The following is a 23,071-nucleotide window of genomic DNA, read 5'->3' on the forward strand; positions in this document are numbered from 1 at the left end:
TGGTCAAGGTCAGAGCCACCAAACACAGCAGGAGGGGCAACTGTCACAAGGAGGGCATGACGTACCTGTCCTCTATATCAAATCTGCCTCCTATCAGATTTGTGATAACTTCAACCAATCAATCGCTCAATAAGACTCAAGAGGCAGTTTGAGTTAGAGATGATTTCCTCTGAGTTATAAAAAGGTGCAAGATAGATGGAGGGAAAATCATCATTCGGACACTTTCTGTTCCAAGTACTCCGTCAGAGGACCGTGGATGGTTCTCGTGTTCCAGGCACTGTGCTCAAAATGTCAACTCAGATGTCCACACACCCTTCACGGTCAAGAGAGCTGAAACCAGATCTGGAAACGGGAGCCCTTCCCTGCGGTCCAGAGTTCATCAATCCTCTGGACCACCTCTTACTATGATCAAATGTTCTATACAAACACGCACCACCAAAAACCACAAGATAAATATCCTACCTGAAAGTGACTCGGCTCACGCAGCAACTACACAAGGACTGTGCTTCCCTGAGCACGGCAGAAGCGCAGACAGGGTCAAAAAGAGAGTGGAGAGAAAGAAGAGAAGGGAGGACCCAGCTGTCGAGAAGTGGACCCACACACCGCTGTCAGAGTAATGAAGCTTTATCTGCGCTGCATAGGAGATCTCACTGGCGTGTCATTCAAACCCCTCCCTCTTTTTCACTCACCCTCTCCCTTGCTGCTGTCCCAGTCTATGGTCTATCCCTGACGTAACATTTGAATCATTTAGCAGATGCTCTTATCTAGAGCAACTAGGGTTGCGTGCCTTGCTCGAGGGAACGATGGAAGATTTTTCACCTAGTCGGCTCGGGGATTCGAACCAGCGACCTTTTCGGTTACTGGCCCAATGCTCTTAACCGCTAGGCAGACTGAACCCATATGGAAACAAGAGATAATGGCTACCCTAGCAGTTTATTATCATCAGGTCACGTGACCTTGCCACGGTGCCCTCATTCATGGTGGTAGAACGAAGCCATCTGTGGCGCAGTAGTGCTCTATTTTAAGACACAAGCTCAGGCCTCCACAATATATAAACAGAAAATGTCTGTAAACTGATTTTTTCCCCCTTCTGCTTCCTGATATTAATTATGTTCAAATGATTGCAATGAGGATGTCTTAAAAAAAAATCTTAAAGGAGTTCGGATCTACCAACCTTAGGTATTTGTATTGTTTATGATAGGACGTGAGGGGAGGAAGGGGGGGGGGGGGGGGTGTAGAAACAGTAGTAGGGTCGAAGACTGAGTCGCCAAGATGGGCCTCAAACCCCTGTTGCCATGGGGGCATGTGTGGTCCAGAGTCGAGATCGTTACTACCGTGCCAGACTATAGCCATTTTTATTTTAAGGGAGATCAGAATTCTGACACGTCCCACGTATTTTACTGTTGTTGACAGTACAATAGGGAGAAAAACAGACGGACATAGATAGGAAAGTGGCCAAGACTACTCAAACCCCCGTCGCCAGGGGGATGTGGTCTGGAGTCGGGAGCTTTGACTGCCATACAAGACTCTGGCACACGCTCTAAGGGTTTCTTAAAGGCCCGCACACGTCGCACCGAATGTGGATCGAGCGTTTATCTGTCGATCGTTCAGCGCGCTCTGTTTTAGGGACCACCCGCTGTAGATGTCTGAATTAAGACATTTTTAAAGCCATTCTCCATGTAAAATCAGTGCGCACTCGGTTTGAAAATTAGGTGCTAAGTATTCTCGGCTAGCAAACCCTATTGATGTGTAAGCCTAGACCTCAGTCAGAAAGTAAGACTGCCTAACACACACAATTACATTGTATTAACACAAAACTATGCATTTCTTCTGACAAATCATTACTCAGACTGGAAATGCTGCCATGCAGTCAAGTCATCTGAGGCATCCAAAGGGTGTTTGAGTGAATGTTTATTTTCTGAGCAGAGTTGAGTCGGTATTGTAGTTAGCTAAGATAATAAAGTACTAACTACATTACCGACTCAACTGCCCTGTGTGTGAGAAAAACAAATTGTTATTCATACACAATGTTGACCGCAGTCATTTGGCTGACCAATAACAGTCATCCAAAATTCCATGACTGTCACAGCCCTAGTAATCATCACACACACACACACAGCTATTTGTATTGACAGCAGAACCACTTTCTACAGGACTGGCCAGACTTCTGGGTTGTTTCATTTGATTTAATTCACTTTTTGACAGCACCCTTTTGATTCGAACAAAACTTTTCATACATACACTACATAGCCAAAAGTATGTGGGTACCTGCTTGTAGAACATCTCATTTGAAAATCATTGGCATTAATATAGAGTTGGTCCCCTCTTTGCTGCGATCGCCTACAATCTTCTGGGAAGGCGTTCCACTAGATTTTGGAACATTGCTGCGGGGACGTGCCTTCATTCAGCCACAGCAGTATTAGTGAGGTCGGGCACTGATGTTGGGCAATTAGGCTTGGCTCGCAGTCGGCATTCCAATTCACCCCAAAGGTGTTCGATGGGGTTGAGGTCAGGCCTCTGTGCAGGCCAGTCAAGTTCGTGAGAATATTTCAAAGAGAAATACACAACGCAGAGGACGAGAGTTCAATAGAGTACTAACGATTAATGGAAAGTGTTTTTTCTGTAATAGGCGATTAATGATCAATGGGTCAGAGACATGGGAGGAATTTCAGTCCAGGACTCATAGCAAGTTCTCATTGGTCCAAATTGTTTATACATTGAACCTGAAATAGGATACTTGTTATTTGGCCAGTGGCCCAGTTTTATTGCAAGGAATTCTAAACATTAGTCACCCACAGGCTAGGGCTGGGTTATAAAGTACATCCTGTCCCTTTGTTCTGGGAGAGAATCACAGAAAATAATCACTGAGGACAGGGAAGAATGAACATCTACCTCCCCGCATGATTAGTTCTCTTTGAATAAACCTATTTTCCTCCCCCTGATTTGCATCGGGGTCTGTATTATTGAAGAGTAACATCAACTGCTAACAAGTTCTTCCATACAGATCTCGACAAACCATTTCTCTATGGACCTAGCTTGTGCATCGGGGCATTGTCATGCTAAAACAGCAAAGGGACTTCCCCAAACTGTTGCCACAATGATGGAATCACAGAATTGTGTTGAATGTTGTGTGCTGTAGCATTAAGATTTCCCTTCACTGGAACTAAGGGGCGTAGCCCAAACCATTAAAAACAGCCCCAGACCATTGCAATCAGGCACCACTATGCAGTCGGGCAGGTAGTCTTCTCCTGGCATCCGCCAAACCCAGATTTGTTTGTCAGCCTGCCAGATGTGAAGTGTGATTGATCACTCCAGAGTCCAATGGCGGCAAACTTTACACCACTCCAGCTGATGCTTGGTATTTTGCATGTTGATCTTAGGCTTGTGTGCGGCTGCTCTGCCATGGAAACCATCTCATGAAGCTCTCGACAAACAGTTGTTGTGCCGACGTTGCTTCCAGAGACAGTTTGRAACTCGGTAGTGAGTGTTGCAACTGAGGACAGGCACTTCAGCGATCCCGTTCTGTGATCTTGTGTGGCCTACCACTTTGCGGCTGAACCGCTTTTGCTCCTAGACGTTTCCACTTCACAATAACAACACTTACAGTTAACCGGGGAAACTAGCAGGGCAGAAATTTGGAGAACTGACTTGATGGAAAGGTGCCATTCAATGACGGTGCTACATTCAAAGAAACTGAGATCTTCAGTAAGGCCATTCTACTGCCAATATTTATCTATGGAGATCGTGTCGCTGTGTGCTCGATTTTATACACCTGTCTGCAAAGGATGTGGCTGAAACACCCGAAATCCACCAATTTGAAAGGGTGTCCACATCCTTTTGGCCATGTATTGCATTTTCCTATGGTCGAAGTGGTCAGAAACTGAGTTTTTGGACCTGAATGCCAAAACATTTAGGAGATAGAGGGGCTTAAAGTCAATGCATTTTGCATACCTCACCCAACCATGAGACATCCATGTTTTCCCTCACTGGAAAAGATAAATGGTTGAGTTTGATATCATTTTAAAGTTTACAAAAAACAGGGTTGTCAAACCACAATTTCTTGGTGAAAAAAAATTATTTCTTAATGTCTATCAGATATGTTGTAGTTTATACCCTACTTTACATAATCGGAGTTGTTTTCCCGCCATTAGTTAAGACACAGCATACTCTTGAATGCAGGGTGGGTGGCATTTCAAGCATAGAAATAGAATTCGTAGACTAGCCATATCCCTTCAGATCATAGTGTTAACTTCCTATTACTACCACAAAGATGGCCGCTGGTCCACCCACCGTCAAATGTCAACTTAAATGGGAAAGTATATTCCATCTATACTTCTATGATTTCAATAGATTTTCTATGTAAAACTGATATTCCCATTCATGTCAACATTCTCTGATGTGTGGAACCATTTGAAAAATGGACCTTTCAATTTTATGTACATGTCAGCCAAAACATGACACCCACACTGTTTTCAAGAGTATTCTGAACAGCAGTTAAAACTGATGGCGGGTACAACACAAAAACCTACGATTATGTAAAATAGGGTCTAAGTTTCAACATATGCAAAAATACAAAAATCGGATGACGTTTTTAGATAATGACTATTTGAGATCCCTATTTGTAAACTTTTAAAATGACAACTCAAACAGTTTATATTTTCCATTGATGAAGACATGTCTCATTGTAGGGTATGTAAAATGGGTAAATTGAGAACCTCCATCTCCTAAATGTTTTGGCATTCAGGTAAAAAAAAAGTTACTTTCTGACCACTTCTACCATGGGTGAAAATGTATAGACCGTTTCGTTCAAAAAAAGTGTGGCGGTCAAAAAGTGATTGAAATCAAATAGAACAACCCTTCGATCAGTTCCAATTTACATAATGAGAAAATCTGGATGCATTTACAGAGGCAGCAATTATTATTGGTCTTTTGACCAATCAGATAATATCTCTTGCCCATAATTGGGCAAAAGATAAGAATTGGGCTGCCTGTCTAAACACTGCATATTTAGACTACATTTCACTTAAACTAGGTTCAGTTAGGATTGCCGGAGTTTTAAATGAGTCCCGGGTTTATTAAATGCTGGGTGGATTAGAGGACAGGTGTCAAGCAGCCTCTCAGCACAGGGGCACTTCACAATTGTGAGCCCAATCTACACTGAACAAAAATATAAAAAACGCAACAATTTCAAAGATGTTACTGAGTTACAGTTCATATAAGGAAATCAGTCAATTTAAATAAATTCATTAGACCCTAATCTATGGATTTCACGACTGGGAATACAGACATGCATCCAATGGTCCCAGTCACATAGGGCGGCGCACAATTGGCCCACCGTCGGCCGGGTTTGGCCAGGGTAGGCCGTCATTGTAAATAAGATTTTTTTCTTAACGGACTTGCCTAGTTAAATAAAAAAAAGGTAAAAAAACAAATACGATTGCAAAAACATTTTCAAAGTAGGGGTGTGGATCAGAAAACCAGTCAGTATCTGGTGTGACCACCATTTGCCTCATGCAGCGCAACATCTCCTTCACACAGAGTTGATCAGGCTGTTGATTGTGGCCTGTGGAATGTTGTCCCAATCCTCTTCAATGGCTGCGTGAAGTTGCTGGATATTGTCGGGAACTGGAATACGCTGTTGTACACGTTGATCCAGAGCATCGCAAACGTGCTCAATGGGTGACATGTCTGGAAGAACTGGGGCATTTGCAGCTTCCAGGAATTGTGTACAGATCCTTGCCACATGCGGCCATGCATTATCATGCTGAAACATGAGGTGATGGGGCGGATGAATGGCACGACAATGGGCCTCAGGATCTCATCATGGTATCTCTGTGCAGTCAAATTTCCATCGATAAAATGCAATGGTGTTCGTTGTCCGTAGCTTATGCCTGCCCATACCATAACCCCACCTCCACCACGGGGCACTCTGTTCACAACATCAGCAAACCACTCACCCACACGATACCATACATGCTGTCTGCCATCTGCCCTGTACAGTTGAAACTGGGATTCATCCATGAAGAGCACACTCCTCCAGCGTGCCAATGGCCATTGAAGGTGTGCATCTGCCCACTGAAGTCGGTTATGACACCGAACTGCAGTCAGGTCAAGACCCTGGTGAGGACGACGAGCACGCAGATGAGCTTCCCCAGGACGGATTCTGACAGTTTGTCCAGAAATTCTTCACTGTGCAAACCCAGTTTCATCAGCTGTCCGGGTAGCTGGTCTCAGACTATCCCGCAGGTGAAGAAGCCGGATGTGGAGGTCCTGGGCTGACATGGTTACACGTGATCTGCGGTTGTGAGGCCAGTTGGACGTACTGCCAAATTCTCTAAAAAGACATTGATGTGGCTTATGGTAGAGAAATTAACATTCAATTATCTGGCAACAGCTCTAGTGGACATTCCTGCAGTCAGCATGTCAATTACACGCTCCCTCAAAACTTGACATCTGTGGCATTATGTGACAAAACTGCAAATTTTTGTCCCCAGCACAAGGTGCACCTGTCTAATGATCTTGCGGTTTAATCAGCTTCTTGATATGCCACACCTGTCAGGTGGATGGATTATCTTGGCAAAGGAGAAATTCTCACTAACAGGGATGTAAACTAATTTGAGCACAACCTTTTTTCTGTGATCTTTTATTTCAGCTCATGAAACATGGGACCAACACTTTGCATGTTGCGTTTATATTTTTGTTCAGCGTAGAATGGTGATAAACTAAGCACCCTTACAACAACTCTTTACCAACAACATCCATAACATATTATGCACTTAAACCAGAACATAACGATAAAACTTATCAAAATTCATTACCAACAAAGACAAAATGCCCTTATAGCCAACCATGTACAGTGGATATCTGGCGCCCTACTCTGGCTATACTGTGTACAGCAGCCAACAGGTCAAGGCTGAAACATTTATCTGCTTGAACTTCGTATGAGAAATTAATAAGTGGTTCATTCTTGGTCCATCCCCTGTCCCATCCTACCAATATGTACCACCCATCCCCCTTGTCCAGTGTCCACTCACCCATCCTCCCTGCTGGATGATGTAGTCTGCCTCAGCCTCCTCCAGGAAACGGACCCCCAGAGGTAACAGGTGGGCCAGGATCTGTCCTTCTCCCTGGAGGGCCTGCAGCAGCACCAATGGCACCAGCACCTGGGAACAGGGGAAGGCAGTGTCCCGTTCAAGACACTGTCCAAAAGCAACCAGGATAGGTAGCCGCAAAGGTCTCCCGAGTGGCGCAGCGGTCTAAGGCACTACATCTCAGTGTAAGAGGCATCACTATAGTCCCTGGTTTGAATCCAGGCTGTATCACATCCGGCCGTGATTGGGAGTCCCATAGGGCGGCGCACAATTGGCCCAGCGTCGTCCAGGTTTTGCCGGGGTAGACCGTCATTGTAAATAAGAATTTGTTCTGAACTGACTTACCTAGTTAAAGGTTAAATAAAATATATTTTTTTAAACAAACAGGCTTCCACCATGATGTTTACACCTATCAGATTCTTCAGATCGGCAAATTCCATAGGCCAAAGAGCTAGGGGAAAAATCGTATGGGTTGTTTCTGAGCTAGACCTCATAGGTTGTCAGTCAGAGTCAGTAACTGCAGGTGAACAGTAGAGAGATCCCTCACCTTGCTCCAGCCACTCTGCGTGTGGCAGGAGATGTCTTGTGCTGCTTCTCTGAAATGCTCGTAGTCCAGCGGGCTGTCAAACAAACACACAGGGGCTCAGGCTGGAAACATAACAGGGTTGGTTTATACAAGTTCACAAACTGCACGCACACACTAACACCCCTCAGTGATCATTCAGTCATTTGAGAAATTGAAATGCATGTGCCACTGAGAGCTGGTTTATAAATAAGACTAACCTAGATTAGACACACACCTAGCCTAAGTGATATGAGTAATGTCCTTGCATTTCTGTAACTTGAGAAAATGAATGGTAGGCTAGCCTATCTGATGGTTGTGTGCCATTGACTAAACCTATGTTAGGGATTCTTGGAATCTAATGTCATCATTAAAAAGATTAAAAATAAACCTCGAAGTAGTCATGCAATACTTTCATAAGGTCTGTGTGCTGTTCTGAACTTGCTACACAGGAACATTTTCCCTACGGCGGTATGAAAGACACAATCAACCTTGAGTTTGACTTCAGGCCTACAGTACAGGTGAGCCACCCAGGCCCTGCTGAGCAGACTATTTCAAGGACTGAAACGTATACCTTTTCTCAGGCATACACCGAGTTAACTAATTCGTTCTCTTTTTAAAAGGGTGAATAGTGAACAACACTACAACTGGCTGCTCATTGACACACACACACAATATTAGGCTGGGTGTACACTGCAGAACAGATACTCACGCACTGAGGAGTGTGTGTACAGTAGAGGCCAGGTGTGTGTCCAGGTCTCTGGCCACCCGGTCGCCCAGAACAGCCAGGCAGTCCTCGATGGAGCTCTCTGGGTTGGCTGGGCTAAACACTGGAGATGTATGGCAGTCGAAGCCTGTACTGGAGAAGGCTGCACACACACACGTATTTATTTGACAGTCCCAGACACAGTTGTACAAGAACAGAGACCCAACTATTAGCATGTCAGACTTGTCGGTGTTGTGATGGCATACAATATATGGTATATGTGTTTTTATTTTTAAAAATGTATTGCAGAAAAACCAGTATACATACAAGAAGTATACAAACGGACTATACGGTATATGTGTTTGTGCTTCCTCTTACAGTCTGAGACCTCATCTTCCAGTTGCTTCAGCTCTTCCTCTAGCTGTGCCTTCATTACTCTGTTCCTCTCTCTGTCCACAGCATAATGGCCATCTCCTGGAAGGGAACACAACATCACATGACGGTCAGCTAACAGTCACACATTACATATTTAGAATCAATGACAATGTTTGAGTGGCTTTACAACTTTGAAGTGGATCAATTAGCGATGCATACAAGCATGAATAGCCTACACATTCTAAAGGGCTAGGTCATGACGACGAGGTGTGTAACCTACAAGGAAGATCACACAGGAGTTTGTCCTGGGGAGGCATAATTATTATTTTAAACTCTTAATTGATCGATACATTAGAACCAAGCCTCTTTAGCTCTAAGCTTCTTGACCCAAACAGAAAAGCCTCAACTTGGCAACCAGACAAGGCATTTCCCCTGACGTAATCTCTAGGGACTCAGTCTTGTAATTCTCTGATCAGTACTAAATGACAAGTAAAATCAACAGTAACACTATAAACCATGTTGGCAAATGTATTTCTAAATCAATTCTCCCAAAAGAGTCTTCACCTCTGATGTAACTGACTGTATGATGTAATAACTGCAGGTCACAAATGTACACATACTGTATGTAAAGGTTTACAGGGAGGTTAAGTTAAGAAGGTAACAAAAAACAGAACATTGCGTAAAGTGTGTAGCAGCCTTTACAAGTCAAAGCAGCAGTAATGCACCCCAACTCCCGAGTGTAGGCCCCTCTTTTTATTTGCATTTACCCGGCATTCAGAAAGTATTCAGACCCCTTGACTATCAAAACATTGTTACGTTACAGCCTTATTCTAAAATGGATGAAATATTACACTATAAAATGTTATGTAATTATATTTATAAAAAATAAAAAACTGAAATATGACATTTACATAAGTATTCAGACCCTTTACTCAGTACTTTGTTGAAGCACCTTTGGCAGCGATTACAGCCTCGAGTCTTCTTGGGCATGACGCTACAAACTTGGCACACCTGTACTTGTGGAGTTTCTCCAATTCTTCTCTGCAGATCCTCTCAAGATCTGTCAGGTTGGATGGGGAGCGTCGCTGCACAGCTATTTTCAGGTCTCCAGAGATGTTTGATCGGGTTCAAGTCCGAGCTCTGGCTGGGACACTCAATGACATTCAGAGACTTGTTCCGAAGCCACTCCTGCGTTTTCTTGGCTGTGCTTAGGGTTGTTGTCCTGTTGGAAGGTGAACCATCGCCCAAGTCTGAGATCCTGATTGCTCTGGAGCAGTTAAAAAAAAAAAAATCTAGGATCTCTCTGTACTTTGCTCCATTCATCTTTCCCTCAATCCCGACTAGTCTCCCAGTCCCTGCCACTGAAAAACATCCCCACAGCATGATGCTGCCACCACGCTTAACCGTAGGGATGGTGCCAGGTTTACTCCAGACGTGACGCTTGGCATTCAGGCCAAAGAGTTTAATCTTGGTTTCATCAGACAAGAAAATCTTGTTTCTCATGGTCTAAGAGTCCTTTAGGGGACTTTTGGCAAACTGCAAGTGGGCTGTCACGTGCCTTTTACTGGGGAGTGGCTTCCATCTGGCTACTCTACCATAAAGGCCTGATTGGTAGAGTGCTGTAGAGATGGTTGTCCTTCTGGAAGGGTCTCCCTTCTCCACAGAGAAACTCTGGAGCTCTGTTAGAGTGACCATCGGGTTCTTGATCACCTCCCTGACCATGGCCCTTCTCCCTCGATTGTTCAGTTTGGCCGGGCAGCCAGCTCTAGGAAGAGTCTTGGTGGTTCCAAACTTCTTCCATTTAAGAATGATGGAGGCCACTGTGTTCATGGGGGACGTTCAATGCTGCCGATATTTTTTGGTACCCTTCCACCGGTTCTGTGCCTCGACACAATGCTGTCTCAGAGCTCTACGGACAATTCCTTCGACCTCATGGCTTGGTTTTTGTTCTGACATGCACGGTCAACTGTGGGACCTTATATAGACAGGTATGTGCCTTCCAAATCATGTCCAATCAATTGAATTTGCCACAGGTGGACTCCAATCAAGTTCTAGAAACATCTCAAAGATGATCAATGGAAACAGGATACACCTGAGCTCAATTTAGAGTCTCATAGCAAAGGGTCTGAATATTTATGTCAATAAGATATTTCAGTTTTTTTTTATACACATTTGCAAACATTTCTAAAAACCTGTTTGTGCTTTGTCGTTATGGGGTAATGTTTGTCGATTGATGAGGGGAAAACAATATTTAATCAATTTTTGAATAAGGCTGTAATGTAACAAAATGTGGAAAAAGTCAAGGGATCTGAATACTTTCCGAATGCACTGTAACCTTTAGTTAACTAGGCAAGTCAATTAAGATACAATTCTTCTTTACAAGGACGGCCTACCAAGAGGCCAAAGGCCTCTTGCGGGAACGGGGGCTAGGATAATATATATATATTTTTTTTTAATAGGACAAAACACAAATCACAACAAGAGGGACACCAACACTACATAAAGAGAGACCTAAGACAACAACACAGCATGGTAGCAATACAATATGGCAGCAGCACAGCATGGTAGCAGCACAAACATGGTACAAACAAAGTGTCAATAAAACTGTCCAGTTTCAGTGTTTTTTTGCAGCTCGTTCCAGTAGCAAGCTGCAGCGAACTGAAAAGGAGTGACCCAGGGATGTGTTTGCTTTGGGGATCCACGCTCTATTTACAACCTGACCTCCTCGTCCTTCTCTCTCTAGCAATACAGGCCCTCTCATCGCGTGTGTACAGGCCCACATGCCCACCACTCATTTACACACACAAACACACAGGGGAATTATTCACAACATCCATTGCATGCTGCTGGGGGCAGGCAGAGAGACCCACATGAGGGGGTACACACAGCACGGAGCCTTCCCTGTACTCCCCCACATCTCTCAAGACCTCTTACTGGTTAAGACAGAATGCAGCCATTCAGCCAGTGAGCACCGTGGGAGGGGGCGAGTGTGATGCAGAGAGATTGCATTGGGCCGATGCTCTGTCAGTTCACACTGCCTCCATGGAGCTGCATTGGTCAACTCCACTATGCTTCTAACATGCCGTATATTTGACTGGGCCCAAGGCTAGCCTCCTACTGCTCTCCTTTGTTTGGAAGCAAGCAGCACAGATAAAACAAGGCATCTGAGATCACTTATAGAATTAATACACACAAGGGCATAGCACAAAAACTGGGGGCACTCAAATCCTGAGTGTACTACTTATTGCTAGGAAAGGGGGGAGGTCAAACAGAGGGAGGGACTAATCTGTACCCAGGTAACGCCTAGTACAACAGCCAATTTCCACACATCAATCGCCTCACCCTTAGACCCTCTCCTGGTCGTTCACACATTAACTCACTCAGTGAGACACAGTGAGGCTCAGTGTTAGTTTTCCAAGCCAGGCTAGGTGCTGGTTCAGCAGTCTGTCCAGCCTGCCTGCGCCTGTCTTTGCTCTGGCCCAGTAACGTGTGAGTAATCCTACAGTGATTGCACACGACAGGCTGTCAGAACGAGGAGTGGGCCAAGCGGAAAGCAGGGATCAGGCATTTGTCTTTACTAGCCCTGTGACGATACCAGTGCCGCAATATTTCAATATTTTTTCCATGGTAAAAATGAAAAACATGAAGCAGATCAAACTATTTAGTCCTTTAAAACCTGCTGTATGGAAAATATTGTGCTATAGTTAAAAATAAATACATGGGACAACATGATGTTAATTTCCAACATTAGGGTCATTTTCCTAACAAAGTTAAATCCTTTTCCTGTTTTGTATCTTTTCCACAATACTAACGAGTTTTGTGATACTGGTCTCTACTCCCTTCACTCATCCCTTCCATCCATTCCGGACCTACCCGATGGCAAAACAATCTTGCTCTTCCTGTCTGAAAGACAAAAGGCATTTGCCTTTCAAAGGGGACAGTCAGACTCATTCATATTCCATGGCAATCACATGGAACACATGGCAGACCTCGGAGAACCCCGGACTACTGCTCATGCAAGACGGTCAGTAGTTAGGAGAGCAGGTCAGGCCATGGTAACATGAACTAGCTGGACTCCCTGGCATGGTGAGACACTGATAACCCTAAACCAATATAGGCTAGTGAATGGAGTTCATGATGGACATATTTTGTATATCAAACCATTTCCCACCCTAATGTCAGTGACTGTCAACATTACTAGATGCTGTTCAGCCTCCGCACAACTAGGTTAGAGATACCAATGTGCTTGGAGGTAGAGGGCTGCATTCCAGCGCGGTCTGCATTTGTCATGTTGCGGTTGGGAGCAGGCGGTCAGACAGACGACTTTGGAATGAAAATATTTGTTGTCCAGATTATTTGGAAACTGTCGTCTTTCTGCTTTGTATGCATTAGCCTAAATTTTGTATTAAAAGCACATCTGTCGCATTATTCACACACTTTCATAATTCGCTGCTTCAACTTAAGTAGCCTACTTCTCTTCTAGTTGGGCGTGTGAGATCAAGTGTGCCTAGTATGTGTGGTCTCATTGAAATAGAGTAGGCTGCCTATGCATGGGCGGAGAATCACTGGCAGTTATCTTTTCAAGGAAATGGACTTCCTAAATATGATTAGGACATAGTTTACTACATTGCCTTGAAATAAATATTGACTACCCATATTTGTCTCAGTCTGAAAATCGTCCCAGTCCTAAAAAGGTAGGCTATAAAAATAGCTCAAGAGAGTCTCTCCAACTCTGCTCTCTTCCACTACATTTAGCATATTGGCTAATATAGCCGTTAATACCACGTGAGAATCTCTGGCAATGTAACCTAGCCTATTTCTTAGGTCATTTTTGTACATTTTGATATTGCCTATAGGGTGCAAAACTGCTGGAACCATGGCTGGCAAGTGAGCTGCGTCACATACTCTTAAAATAACATTGTGGGACTGCGGTTGGGTTCGGGACCAGTTCTTGCGGTAGTTGGACAGAAAGGCAGCGGGTGCGGCATGTAAAGCTGAAGAAATCAGTCCACCGCAGACCTCTACTTGAAGGTGGTGCCAGCACAAGCTGCCCATACATTCTTTGATTGACACGTGGTTCTCACCATTTGTGTGAGAGCTTCCAGAATTAAGAAAAGAAAAGACAAACAGTGCACTAGCTCAACCCAGGAACAACACAAGACAGCCTCTGGACTGCACTAAACCTACTGGGCAGGTTTTAATGCCAGAGACAGATAGCAATCACAGCATAGTTCTATTGAGAGACGATAAAAGGGAGGATAGGCACCGGCAGGCAATGTGCCTAGATGCTGTCTGCACCCCAATTCTTTACCCTTCACCAGAAGTGTGCACCGGTACACTCTCGCATGGATTTAACTCAGTCCAGGCAATGCTTAAACCATGGTGAGGAGTGTGCAGTGCTAGTGCTGACTTGGATGAGGGTGGAGAATCACGAGAGGGAAGCAGCCGCTCTCTCCTCTTCATCCTGATTTAGTGGGAGTTAAGGGGGTGCAGTGTCCCTTACCTCCGCCAGCGGTGGCCTGCAGCCGAGAGGGGGGCAGGAGTCCCAGGTAGTTGAGGACGATGTACTTGGTCTCGTAGTGGAAACTCTCAGGCACAGAGGTGGAGGAAGAGCCCGAGGCAGCCATTGAAGAGATGCAGCGTCAGACTCTCAGGCACATGCAGTCAAATGTGGAAAAAGTTCAAACTCCTGAAAGTATAAAGGAAAGCACACTGGTTATTACAGTTATCAAAGTACCTAGTAAGAACATTGATGTGTGTACAGTGAGAAACAAAGTGTGAAATCTATGCTGAATACAAGCCATACACACATTTTGCTCAGGCATGAGAGTAATGAAAACGCATGGTAAAGACTGCTTCATGGATTGCATGGGGATGACAAGTGCAGCAGCAGAGAAAGCCTGAGGCACCGTTTATGAACAGCACAGTCTGGCCACATTATCTCATCATTCCATTCATATCAGGGCGCAATAGCAATGATGCACTGCAACCTCTGTGGCAGCTGTTTCCATGAGTGATATCATAGCCAGCTCCATTTTCAGAAGAGCATTTGAATAGAAAGCCATGTGGTAGTGGAAGGAGCAAGCCCCTTTCACACAGGGTTGCCATGTTCACGGTTTTCCAGCCAAGTTGGGATACTTTGAAAATATATTGAGTTGCGGGGTGTTTGGGCTACTTCTAAGTTGCACTGCGGCCACCATGCCTTTTCTCTTTAAAAAAACAAACATTTATTCACTATGACCTGCTGCTGACTATCAGGCAATGTTGCTGAGTGAGTGAGTGGTGGGAAGGGCCAGTGTGTGTGTGTTGAGAAACCACTATTGGCTGAGTCAAGTGAGTGAGGAGACAGAAGCACACGTGCACATCGTAACAACTTTTTACCAGTTGTAGTAAGGCTATTTAATTTGTCATTATGCGCGAGTGGAAATTTGAAATTGAAGTTATGGAACGCCCTCGGGGGGAAGTACTCAATGAAACTGACAATAAAATGTGGAGAATGATACATTTGTATCTGTTGGCCATCAAGTAGCCTATTAATTTATATGCCATTGTAGGCTACCATTTGGTACAATTAATATGTTGAAATGACTATCACTGGAGTCATTTCAAATAAATTTGTGCCACTTGTGTAGCCTACCTGGAGCTGGCAAACGGATTTAATAAATAGCCTATAACTTCAGTGTAGTGTTGTTGCAGCCTTGTGTTATTATGCAATTATTAAATGGCCATGTTTAGTTAACTTCAAATTTAATTATCAAAGCTCTATCGCAATTGCAGATCAGTTGTTAGAACGCATTATATTGATGGTAACCGTCAGTCAGATTAGGCTACAGGTAAAAGAAACAGTCTGTTGTTGACAAGCATATTCAGTGTAACGATCGTCGTATAGAGGAGAAGGAGAAGACCAAGGTGCAGCGTGGTAAGTATTCATAATTCCTTTTAATGAATACGAATACTAGAACAAAACAACAAAAACGATAAACAAACAGTTCTGCAAGGTGACATACACTAAACAGAAAACAACCACCCACAAACACAGGTGGGAACAGGCTACCTAAGTATGATTCTCAATCAGAGACAACTATAGACAGCTGCCTCTGATTGAGAACCATACCAGGCCAAACACACAGAAATACAAAACAAGGACAACATAGAACACCAGACATAGAATGCCCACCAAAACTCACGCCCTGACCAACCAAAATAGAGACATAAAAAGGATCTCTACGGTCAGGGCGTGACATTCAGTTAATAAAAATATGATTCATATTTAATTCAGTGATTGAAATTACAACTCCATCCTCAGTAGCCTACTCCAGCAGGCTATGGGGAAACACAAGCACTTCTTACCTCGAAATCGCCAAACTATTCATGATGAATAAATTAGTCTTAATTTGAACTAAGCAAGTTGCTAAATTGTTCAATTTACATCTTGCCTACATTTAGCCTAGGCTACTGTAGACTATCTGAAATAAGATGTAGGCCTATCAGGGGATATAGACTACCTGCATCTACAGTGCCTTCGGAAAGTATTCAAACTAGAGGTCGACCGATTATGATTTTTCAACACCGATACTGATTATTGGAGGACCAAAAAAAGCCGATAGCGAAGAAATAAATACATTTWAAAAAAAAGTATATATATATATATATACATATACATACAGTGGGGAGAACAAGTATTTGATAACCTGCAAAATCGGCAGTGTTTCCTACTTACAAAGCATGTAGAGGTCTGTAATTTTTATCATAGGTAGTACACTTCAACTGTGAGAGACGGAATCTAAAACAAAAATCCAGAAAATCACATTGTATGATTTTTAAGTAATTAATTTGCATTTTATTGCATGACATAAGTATTTGATAACCTACCAACCAGTAAGAATTCTGTCTCTCACAGACCTGTTAGTTTTTCTTTAACTTCTTCTTAATAGGGGGGCGCTGTTTTCACTTTGGAAAAAATCGTGCCCAAATTAAACGGCCTCGTACTCTGTTCTAGATCATAAAATATGCATATTATTATTACTATTGGATAGAAAACACTCTGAAGTTTCTAAAACTGTTTGAATTATATCTGTGAGTAAAACAGAACTCATTTGGCAGCAAACTTCATTACAGGAAGTGAAAATTCTGAAAATGAGGCTCTGTGTCAGGGCCTGCCTATTCAACTGGCTTTTATTTATGGATCTGTATGCACTTCATACGCCTTCCACTAGATGTCAACAGGCAGTAGAAGGTTCAATGGGGTGTCTAGCTTGATGTGAGGCCGAATAGGAGCTTTTGGAGTGACAGGTCCGCTCTTTTGTCAGTTTTCAACTGCGCGCCGGGGAACCTCACATTGTCTTCTGAAAAGCGTTCGGTATACACGACTAATTGCTCCGGCTCTGATTTTATTGGATGCATATGAGAAGAACATCATAAAGTAGGATTTTCAACCGAGTTTGACCAGTTTATTCAACGTTTATTGGGAATTTTGGAATTTTTCGTTCCAGGCGCCAAGAGTTGATGGGCATGTTCGCGCCACAATGCTAGCCAAAGTTGCTAATTCGACAGAAGAAATGGACATTCTAAAACCAAACAACGATTTATTCTGGAAGTAGGACTCCTTGCACAACATTCTGATGGAAGATCAACAAAGGTAAGAGAATATGTATGATGTTATTTTGTATTTTTGTGGTAAATGTTGGCTCCAACAAGGCAGAGAATATGTGAGCGCTGTCTCACAATACTGCATGCTGTATGGTGTACTAAAGTTATTTTAAAAAATCTAACACAGCGGTTGCATTAAGAACCAGTGTATCTTTCATTTGCCATACAACAAGTATTTTTATGTAAAGTTTATGATGAGTTCTTTGGTTAGATTAGGTGACTGTCCAAAATATCTCCGGACATTTTGGCGTATTGTGGCTACGTATTCACAATGTAAAACCAGGATTTGTACCTCTAAATATGCACATTTTCGAACAAAACATAAATGTATTGTATAACATGATGTTATAAGACTGTCATCTGATGAAGTTGTCCAAAGGTTAGTGATTAATTTTATCTCTATTTCTGGGTTTTGTGAAAGCTATTTTGGCGGTGAATAAATGGCGTTGTGTGTTTGGCTATTGTGGTGAGCTAATATAATTCTACATTGTGTTTTCGCTGTAAAACACCTAAACAAAATCGGAAATATTGGCTGGATTCACAAGATGTTTATCTTTCATTTGCTGTACACATATATTTTTCATAAATGTTTTATGATGAGTATTTATGTATTTCACATTGCTCTCTGTATTTATTCTGGCTGCTTTGGTGCTATTTGTGATGGTGGCTGCAATGTAAAACTACAATTTATACCTCAAATATGCACATTTTCGAAGAAAACATAAATGTATTGTATAACATGATGTTATAAGACTGTCGTCTGATGAAGTTGTTCAAGGTTAGTGATTAATTTTATCTCTATTTGTGTTTGTGTGAAAGCTACCCATGCGGTGGAAACATGGTGAAAACATGGCGTTGTGTGTTTGGCTATTGTGGTGAGCTAATATAAATACATATTGTGTTTTCGCTGTAAAACATTTTAAAAATCGGAAATGATGGCTGGATTCACAAGATGTTTATCTTTCATTTGCTGTATTGGACTTTGATTTCATGAAATTATATTATATGATATCCCTGTCCCGTTAGGCTAGGCTATGCAGTCAGCTTTTTGATGAGGAGGATCCCGGATCCGGGAGGGAGACTCGTTAGAGTTAAGAAGCCTCCTGTTCTCCACTCATTACCTGTATTAACTGCACCAGTTTGAACTCGTTACCTGTATAAAAGACACCTGTCCACACAATCAAACAGACTCCAACCTCTCCACAATGGCCAAGACCAGAGAGCTGTGTAAGGACATCAGGGATAAAATTGTAGACCTGCACAAGGCTGGGATGGGCTACAGGACAATAGGCAAGCAGCTTGGTGAGAAGGCAACAACTGTTGGCGCAATTATTAGAAAATGGAAGAAGTTCAAGATGACGGTCAATCACCCTCGTCTGGGGCTCCATGCAAGATCTCACCTCGTGGGCATCAATGATCATGAGGAAGGTGAGGGATCAGCCCAGAACTACACAGCAGGACCTGGTCAATGACCTGAAGAGAGCTGGGACCACAGTCTCAAAGAAAACCATTAGTAACACACTACGCCGTCATGGATTAAAAATCCTGCAGCGCACACAAGGTCCCCCTGCTCTAGCCAGCGCATGTCCAGGCCCGTCTGAAGTTTGCCAATGACCATCTGGATGATCCAGAGGAGGAATGGGAGAAGGTCATGTGGTCTGATGAGACAAAAATAGAGCTTTTTGGTCTAAACTCCACTCGCCGTGTTTGGAGGAAGAAGAAGGATCCAACCGTGAAGCATGGAGGTGGAAACATAATTCTTTGGGGATGCTTTTCTGCAAAGGGGACAGGACAACTGCACCGTATTGAGGATGGATGGGGCCATGTATCGCGAGATCTTGGCCAACAACCTCCTTCCCTCAGTAAGAGCATTGAAGATGGGTCGTGCTGGGTCTTCCAGCATGACAACGACCCGAAACACACAGCCAGGGCAACTAAGGAGTGGCTCCGTAAGAAGCATCTCAAGGTCCTGGAGTGGCCTAGCCAGTCTCCAGACCTGAACCCAATAGAACATCTTTGGAGGGAGCTGAAAGTCCGTATTGCCCAGCGACAGGACCAAAACTCGAAGGATCTGGAGAAGGTCTGTATGGAGTAGTGGGCCAAAATCCCTGCTGCAGTGTGTGCAAACCTGGTCAAGAACTACAGGAAATGTATGATCTCTGTAATTGCAAACAAAGGTTTCTGTATCAAATATTAAGTTCTGCTTTTCTGATGTATCAAATACTTATGTCATGCAATAAAATGCAAATTAATTACTTAGAAATCATACAATGTGATTTTCTGGATTTTTGTTTTAGATTCCGTCTCTCACAGTTGAAGTGTACTTAGTAAGTAGGAAAACCTGCAAAATCGGCAGTGTATCAAATACTTGTTCTCCCCACTGTATATATATATAATAATAATGACAAATACAACAATACTGAATGAACGCTTTTATTTTAACTTAATATAATACAGAAATAAAATCTATTTAGTCTCAAATAAATAATGAAACATGTTCAATTTGGTTTAAATAATGCAAAAACAGTCTTGGAGAAGAAAGTAAAAGTGCAATATGTGCCATGTAAAAAAGCTAACGTTTAAGTTCCTTGCTCAGAACATGAGAACATATGAAAGCTGGTGGTTCAGTATTCCCAGTTCTTCAATATTCCCAGTTAAGAAGTTGTAGTTATTATAGGAATTATTACACGTCGACTATTTCTCTCTATACCATTTGTATTTCATATACCTTTGACTATTGGATGTTCTTATAGGCACTTTAGTATTGCCAGCCTAATCTCGGGAGTTGATAGGCTTGAAGTCATAAACAGCGCTGTGCTTCAAGCATTGCTGGCAAATAAGCATTGCTCGCAGTAAAGTGCTGTTTGAATGAATGCTTACGAGCCTGCTGCTGCCTACCACCACTCAGTGAGACTGCTCTATTAAATCCTAGACTTAATTATAATAAACAGACAGCAATACGAGCCTTTGATAATTTTTATGGTCAAATCCGGAAACTATCATTTCGAAAACAAAACGTTTATTCTTTAATTGAAATACGGAACCGTTCCGTATTTTATCGAATGGGTGGCAACCCGAAGTCTAAATAGTCTAAATATTGCTGTTACATTGCACAACCTTCAATGTTATGTCATAATTATGTAAAAATCTGGAAAATGAATTAGTCTTTGTTAGGAAGAAATGGTCTTAACACAGTTCGCAATGAGCCAGGTGGCCCAAACTGTTTCATATACCCTGACTCTGCTTGCACTGAACGCAAGATAAGTGACACAATTTCCATAGTTAATATTACCTGCTAACATTCATTTATTTTAACTAAATATGCAGGTTTAAAAAAATATACTTCTGTGTATTGATTTTAAGAAAGCCATTGAGGTTTATGGTTAGGTACATTTGTGCAACGATTGTGTTTTTTTCACGAATGCGCTTCTGTTAAATCATCACCCCGTTTGGCAAAGTTGAAGTAGGCTGTCATTCGATGATAAGTTAACAGGCACAGCATTGATTATATGCAACGCAGGACAAGCTAGTTAACATAGTAATATTGTCAACAATGTGTAGTTAACTAGTGATTATGTGAAGATTGATTGTTTTTTAGAAGATAAGTTTAATGCTAGCTAGCAACTTACCTTGGCTCCTTGCAGCCACAAGGTCCTATTGATGCTGCACTCACGTAACAGGTGGTTAGCCTGCCATGCAGTTTCCTCGTGGATTGCAATGTAATCGGCGTCCAAAAAGGCAGATTACCGATTGTTATGAAAACTTGAAATCGGCCCTAATTAAATCGTTCATGCCGATTAATCGGTCGACCTCTAATTCAGACCCCTTTACTTTTTCCATGTTATGTTACAACCTTATTCTAAAATGGATTAAATAAATAAAACATTCAGCAATCTACACACAATACCCCATAATGATGTTAGGTTCTAAAAAAACATACTAAAAACTAACGGACAACTATGAAAAACTCAAACCAAGTTCATTCACCCAATGGATCAGACAGCTGAACAGACAAAGACTTGTTCCCACCAGCACAAGTATATATACCCTACTTTAGGTGAAGTCTACTCCTTTTCCCAAACATTGCATCTTTATTGCTATGCAGGAAGTTAAGTGATGTGGGTAATAAACTGTTCCTTCTCCCTTAATGTGACCTGACCTCGGCCCCCATTCCTCACTAATCCACAGCTCTCCTCACTAATCCACAGCTCTCCAACCTTATCAGTGACTGCAACCATGCGATGGCCTTTCCCTTACTCAGTAACATTCCAAGCATTTGGCTCATATTCAACCTTAATTGACTGATAACTCATACTTGGCTGCCAAATGTATAGGTCTCCCCATAATATTTAATATTATGAAGAGTGATCATAATCATTATTTTAGCGATCCATCCATGGCACAGATCCTTCCTAATAACAATGCCCCACATCCTGCTGATTTGAGCTGCTGAACTGTACTTGCACTTGACTGTGTTTATTATGGATGAGAAAGTGAACTTGCCATTTCCAAAAAGTTTAATGGGGATGCTGGTTTGCCATCTATTGCCTAGGACTGGGCTCTCCAACCCTGTTTGTGGAGAGCTACCATCCTGTAGCTTTTCACTCCTACAGGAACAGGGTTGGAGAGCCCTGACCTAGGACATCATCAGCCAGCCAGGGTTTAAATAAACTATAAGCAATACGTTTTATTGCACATTTAGGCCTAATTAAAATTATGCATTTGGCGATGTTCAACGAAATTCACTGGCACTATGAAGAATAGCTTAGCCATAAGCATACTCCTTACGCCATTTGCACACACTGTATACAGATTTTTTATTGTGTTATTGACTGTACTTTTGTTTATTCCATGTGTAACTCTGTGTTGTTGTTTTTTTCGCCCTGCTTTGCTCCATCTTGGCCAGGTCGCAGTTGTAAATGAGAACTTCAGAACTTCTCAACTGGCCTACCTGGTTAAATAAAGGTGAAATAAAATTGCCTAATACATAGCCTACTTTAATATAATGTTGGTAAATTTACGAGGCATTACTAGATTACCAAAATATAGCCTATACGCACGGTTCTGACTGTCTCTCTGCCTGCAACGATCCTCCCTCGCCTGCTCCCCTTTCACTTCGCTATGAAAAACGCTAGTGTGTGTTTGGTCTTCGGTCTGTACTCACAGATAGCCCTTACTTTAGTGAACCTGCGAGAGACATTGCAAGCCAGGAAATTGCGAAATACAGCATTGCGATAGCCTATATATTTTGATTACCGATTAACGGTTCTGACTGTCTGCCGGATGGCCGACATGCCTACCTATGGCTGGTTGTGCCCCTCCCATCTCTCCCACTGCTGTGAAAGATGCGAGAGTTTGTGTTCTCGAAGTAGACTATGGAAAATGGTTTGCTCCATTGCAAAAATACAGAATCTTAGGAGTCGATTCCGCAACCATGACACCCAAAAATAGGAGTCGACGTGCAAGAAGTCGAGGAATCGATTATTTTGAAGTCGACTCCGCACCACTACATCCACTGATGTTAAATGATCTGGCGAGTTTAATAAGGGAGAATTATCTTTTATCTAGCGACATATCCAAATTTATTTAAGTAATCTCATAGTTCGCAATAATAATTGATGAAAAACGATTTTTGCTTCTAGCATAGTTACAAGTTACTCGATATTCCTTAATTGTTTTGATACCATT

The 23,071-nt window shown here is 42.6% G+C and overlaps 1 protein-coding gene across 2 annotated transcripts in view; it reads right to left on the reverse strand.

Moving 5' to 3' along the window:
* Window positions 1–23,071, reverse strand: part of bcl2l13 (BCL2 like 13) — a 43,012-nt gene that overhangs the window by 19,150 nt on the left and 791 nt on the right. The window contains exons 1-6 of one of the 2 annotated variants that reach the window (XM_023985832.2): window positions 21,013–22,714; window positions 14,238–14,423; window positions 8,738–8,833; window positions 8,366–8,522; window positions 7,639–7,711; window positions 7,035–7,163 (exon numbers count right to left, since the gene is read on the reverse strand). In XM_023985832.2, coding sequence (XP_023841600.1) covers window positions 7,035–7,163; window positions 7,639–7,711; window positions 8,366–8,522; window positions 8,738–8,833; window positions 14,238–14,361 — 579 coding nt within the window. In that variant the 5' untranslated portion in view covers window positions 14,362–14,423; window positions 21,013–22,714. Of the gene's footprint in view, window positions 1–7,034; window positions 7,164–7,638; window positions 7,712–8,365; window positions 8,523–8,737; window positions 8,834–14,237; window positions 14,424–21,012; window positions 22,715–23,071 lie in introns of those variants that run through there. The other variant, XM_023985831.2, reaches the window with a different exon arrangement.

Source organism: Salvelinus sp. IW2-2015, linkage group LG4q.1:29 (genome assembly GCF_002910315.2).
Source record: "Salvelinus sp. IW2-2015 linkage group LG4q.1:29, ASM291031v2, whole genome shotgun sequence".
Lineage (NCBI taxonomy): Eukaryota > Metazoa > Chordata > Actinopteri > Salmoniformes > Salmonidae > Salvelinus > Salvelinus sp. IW2-2015.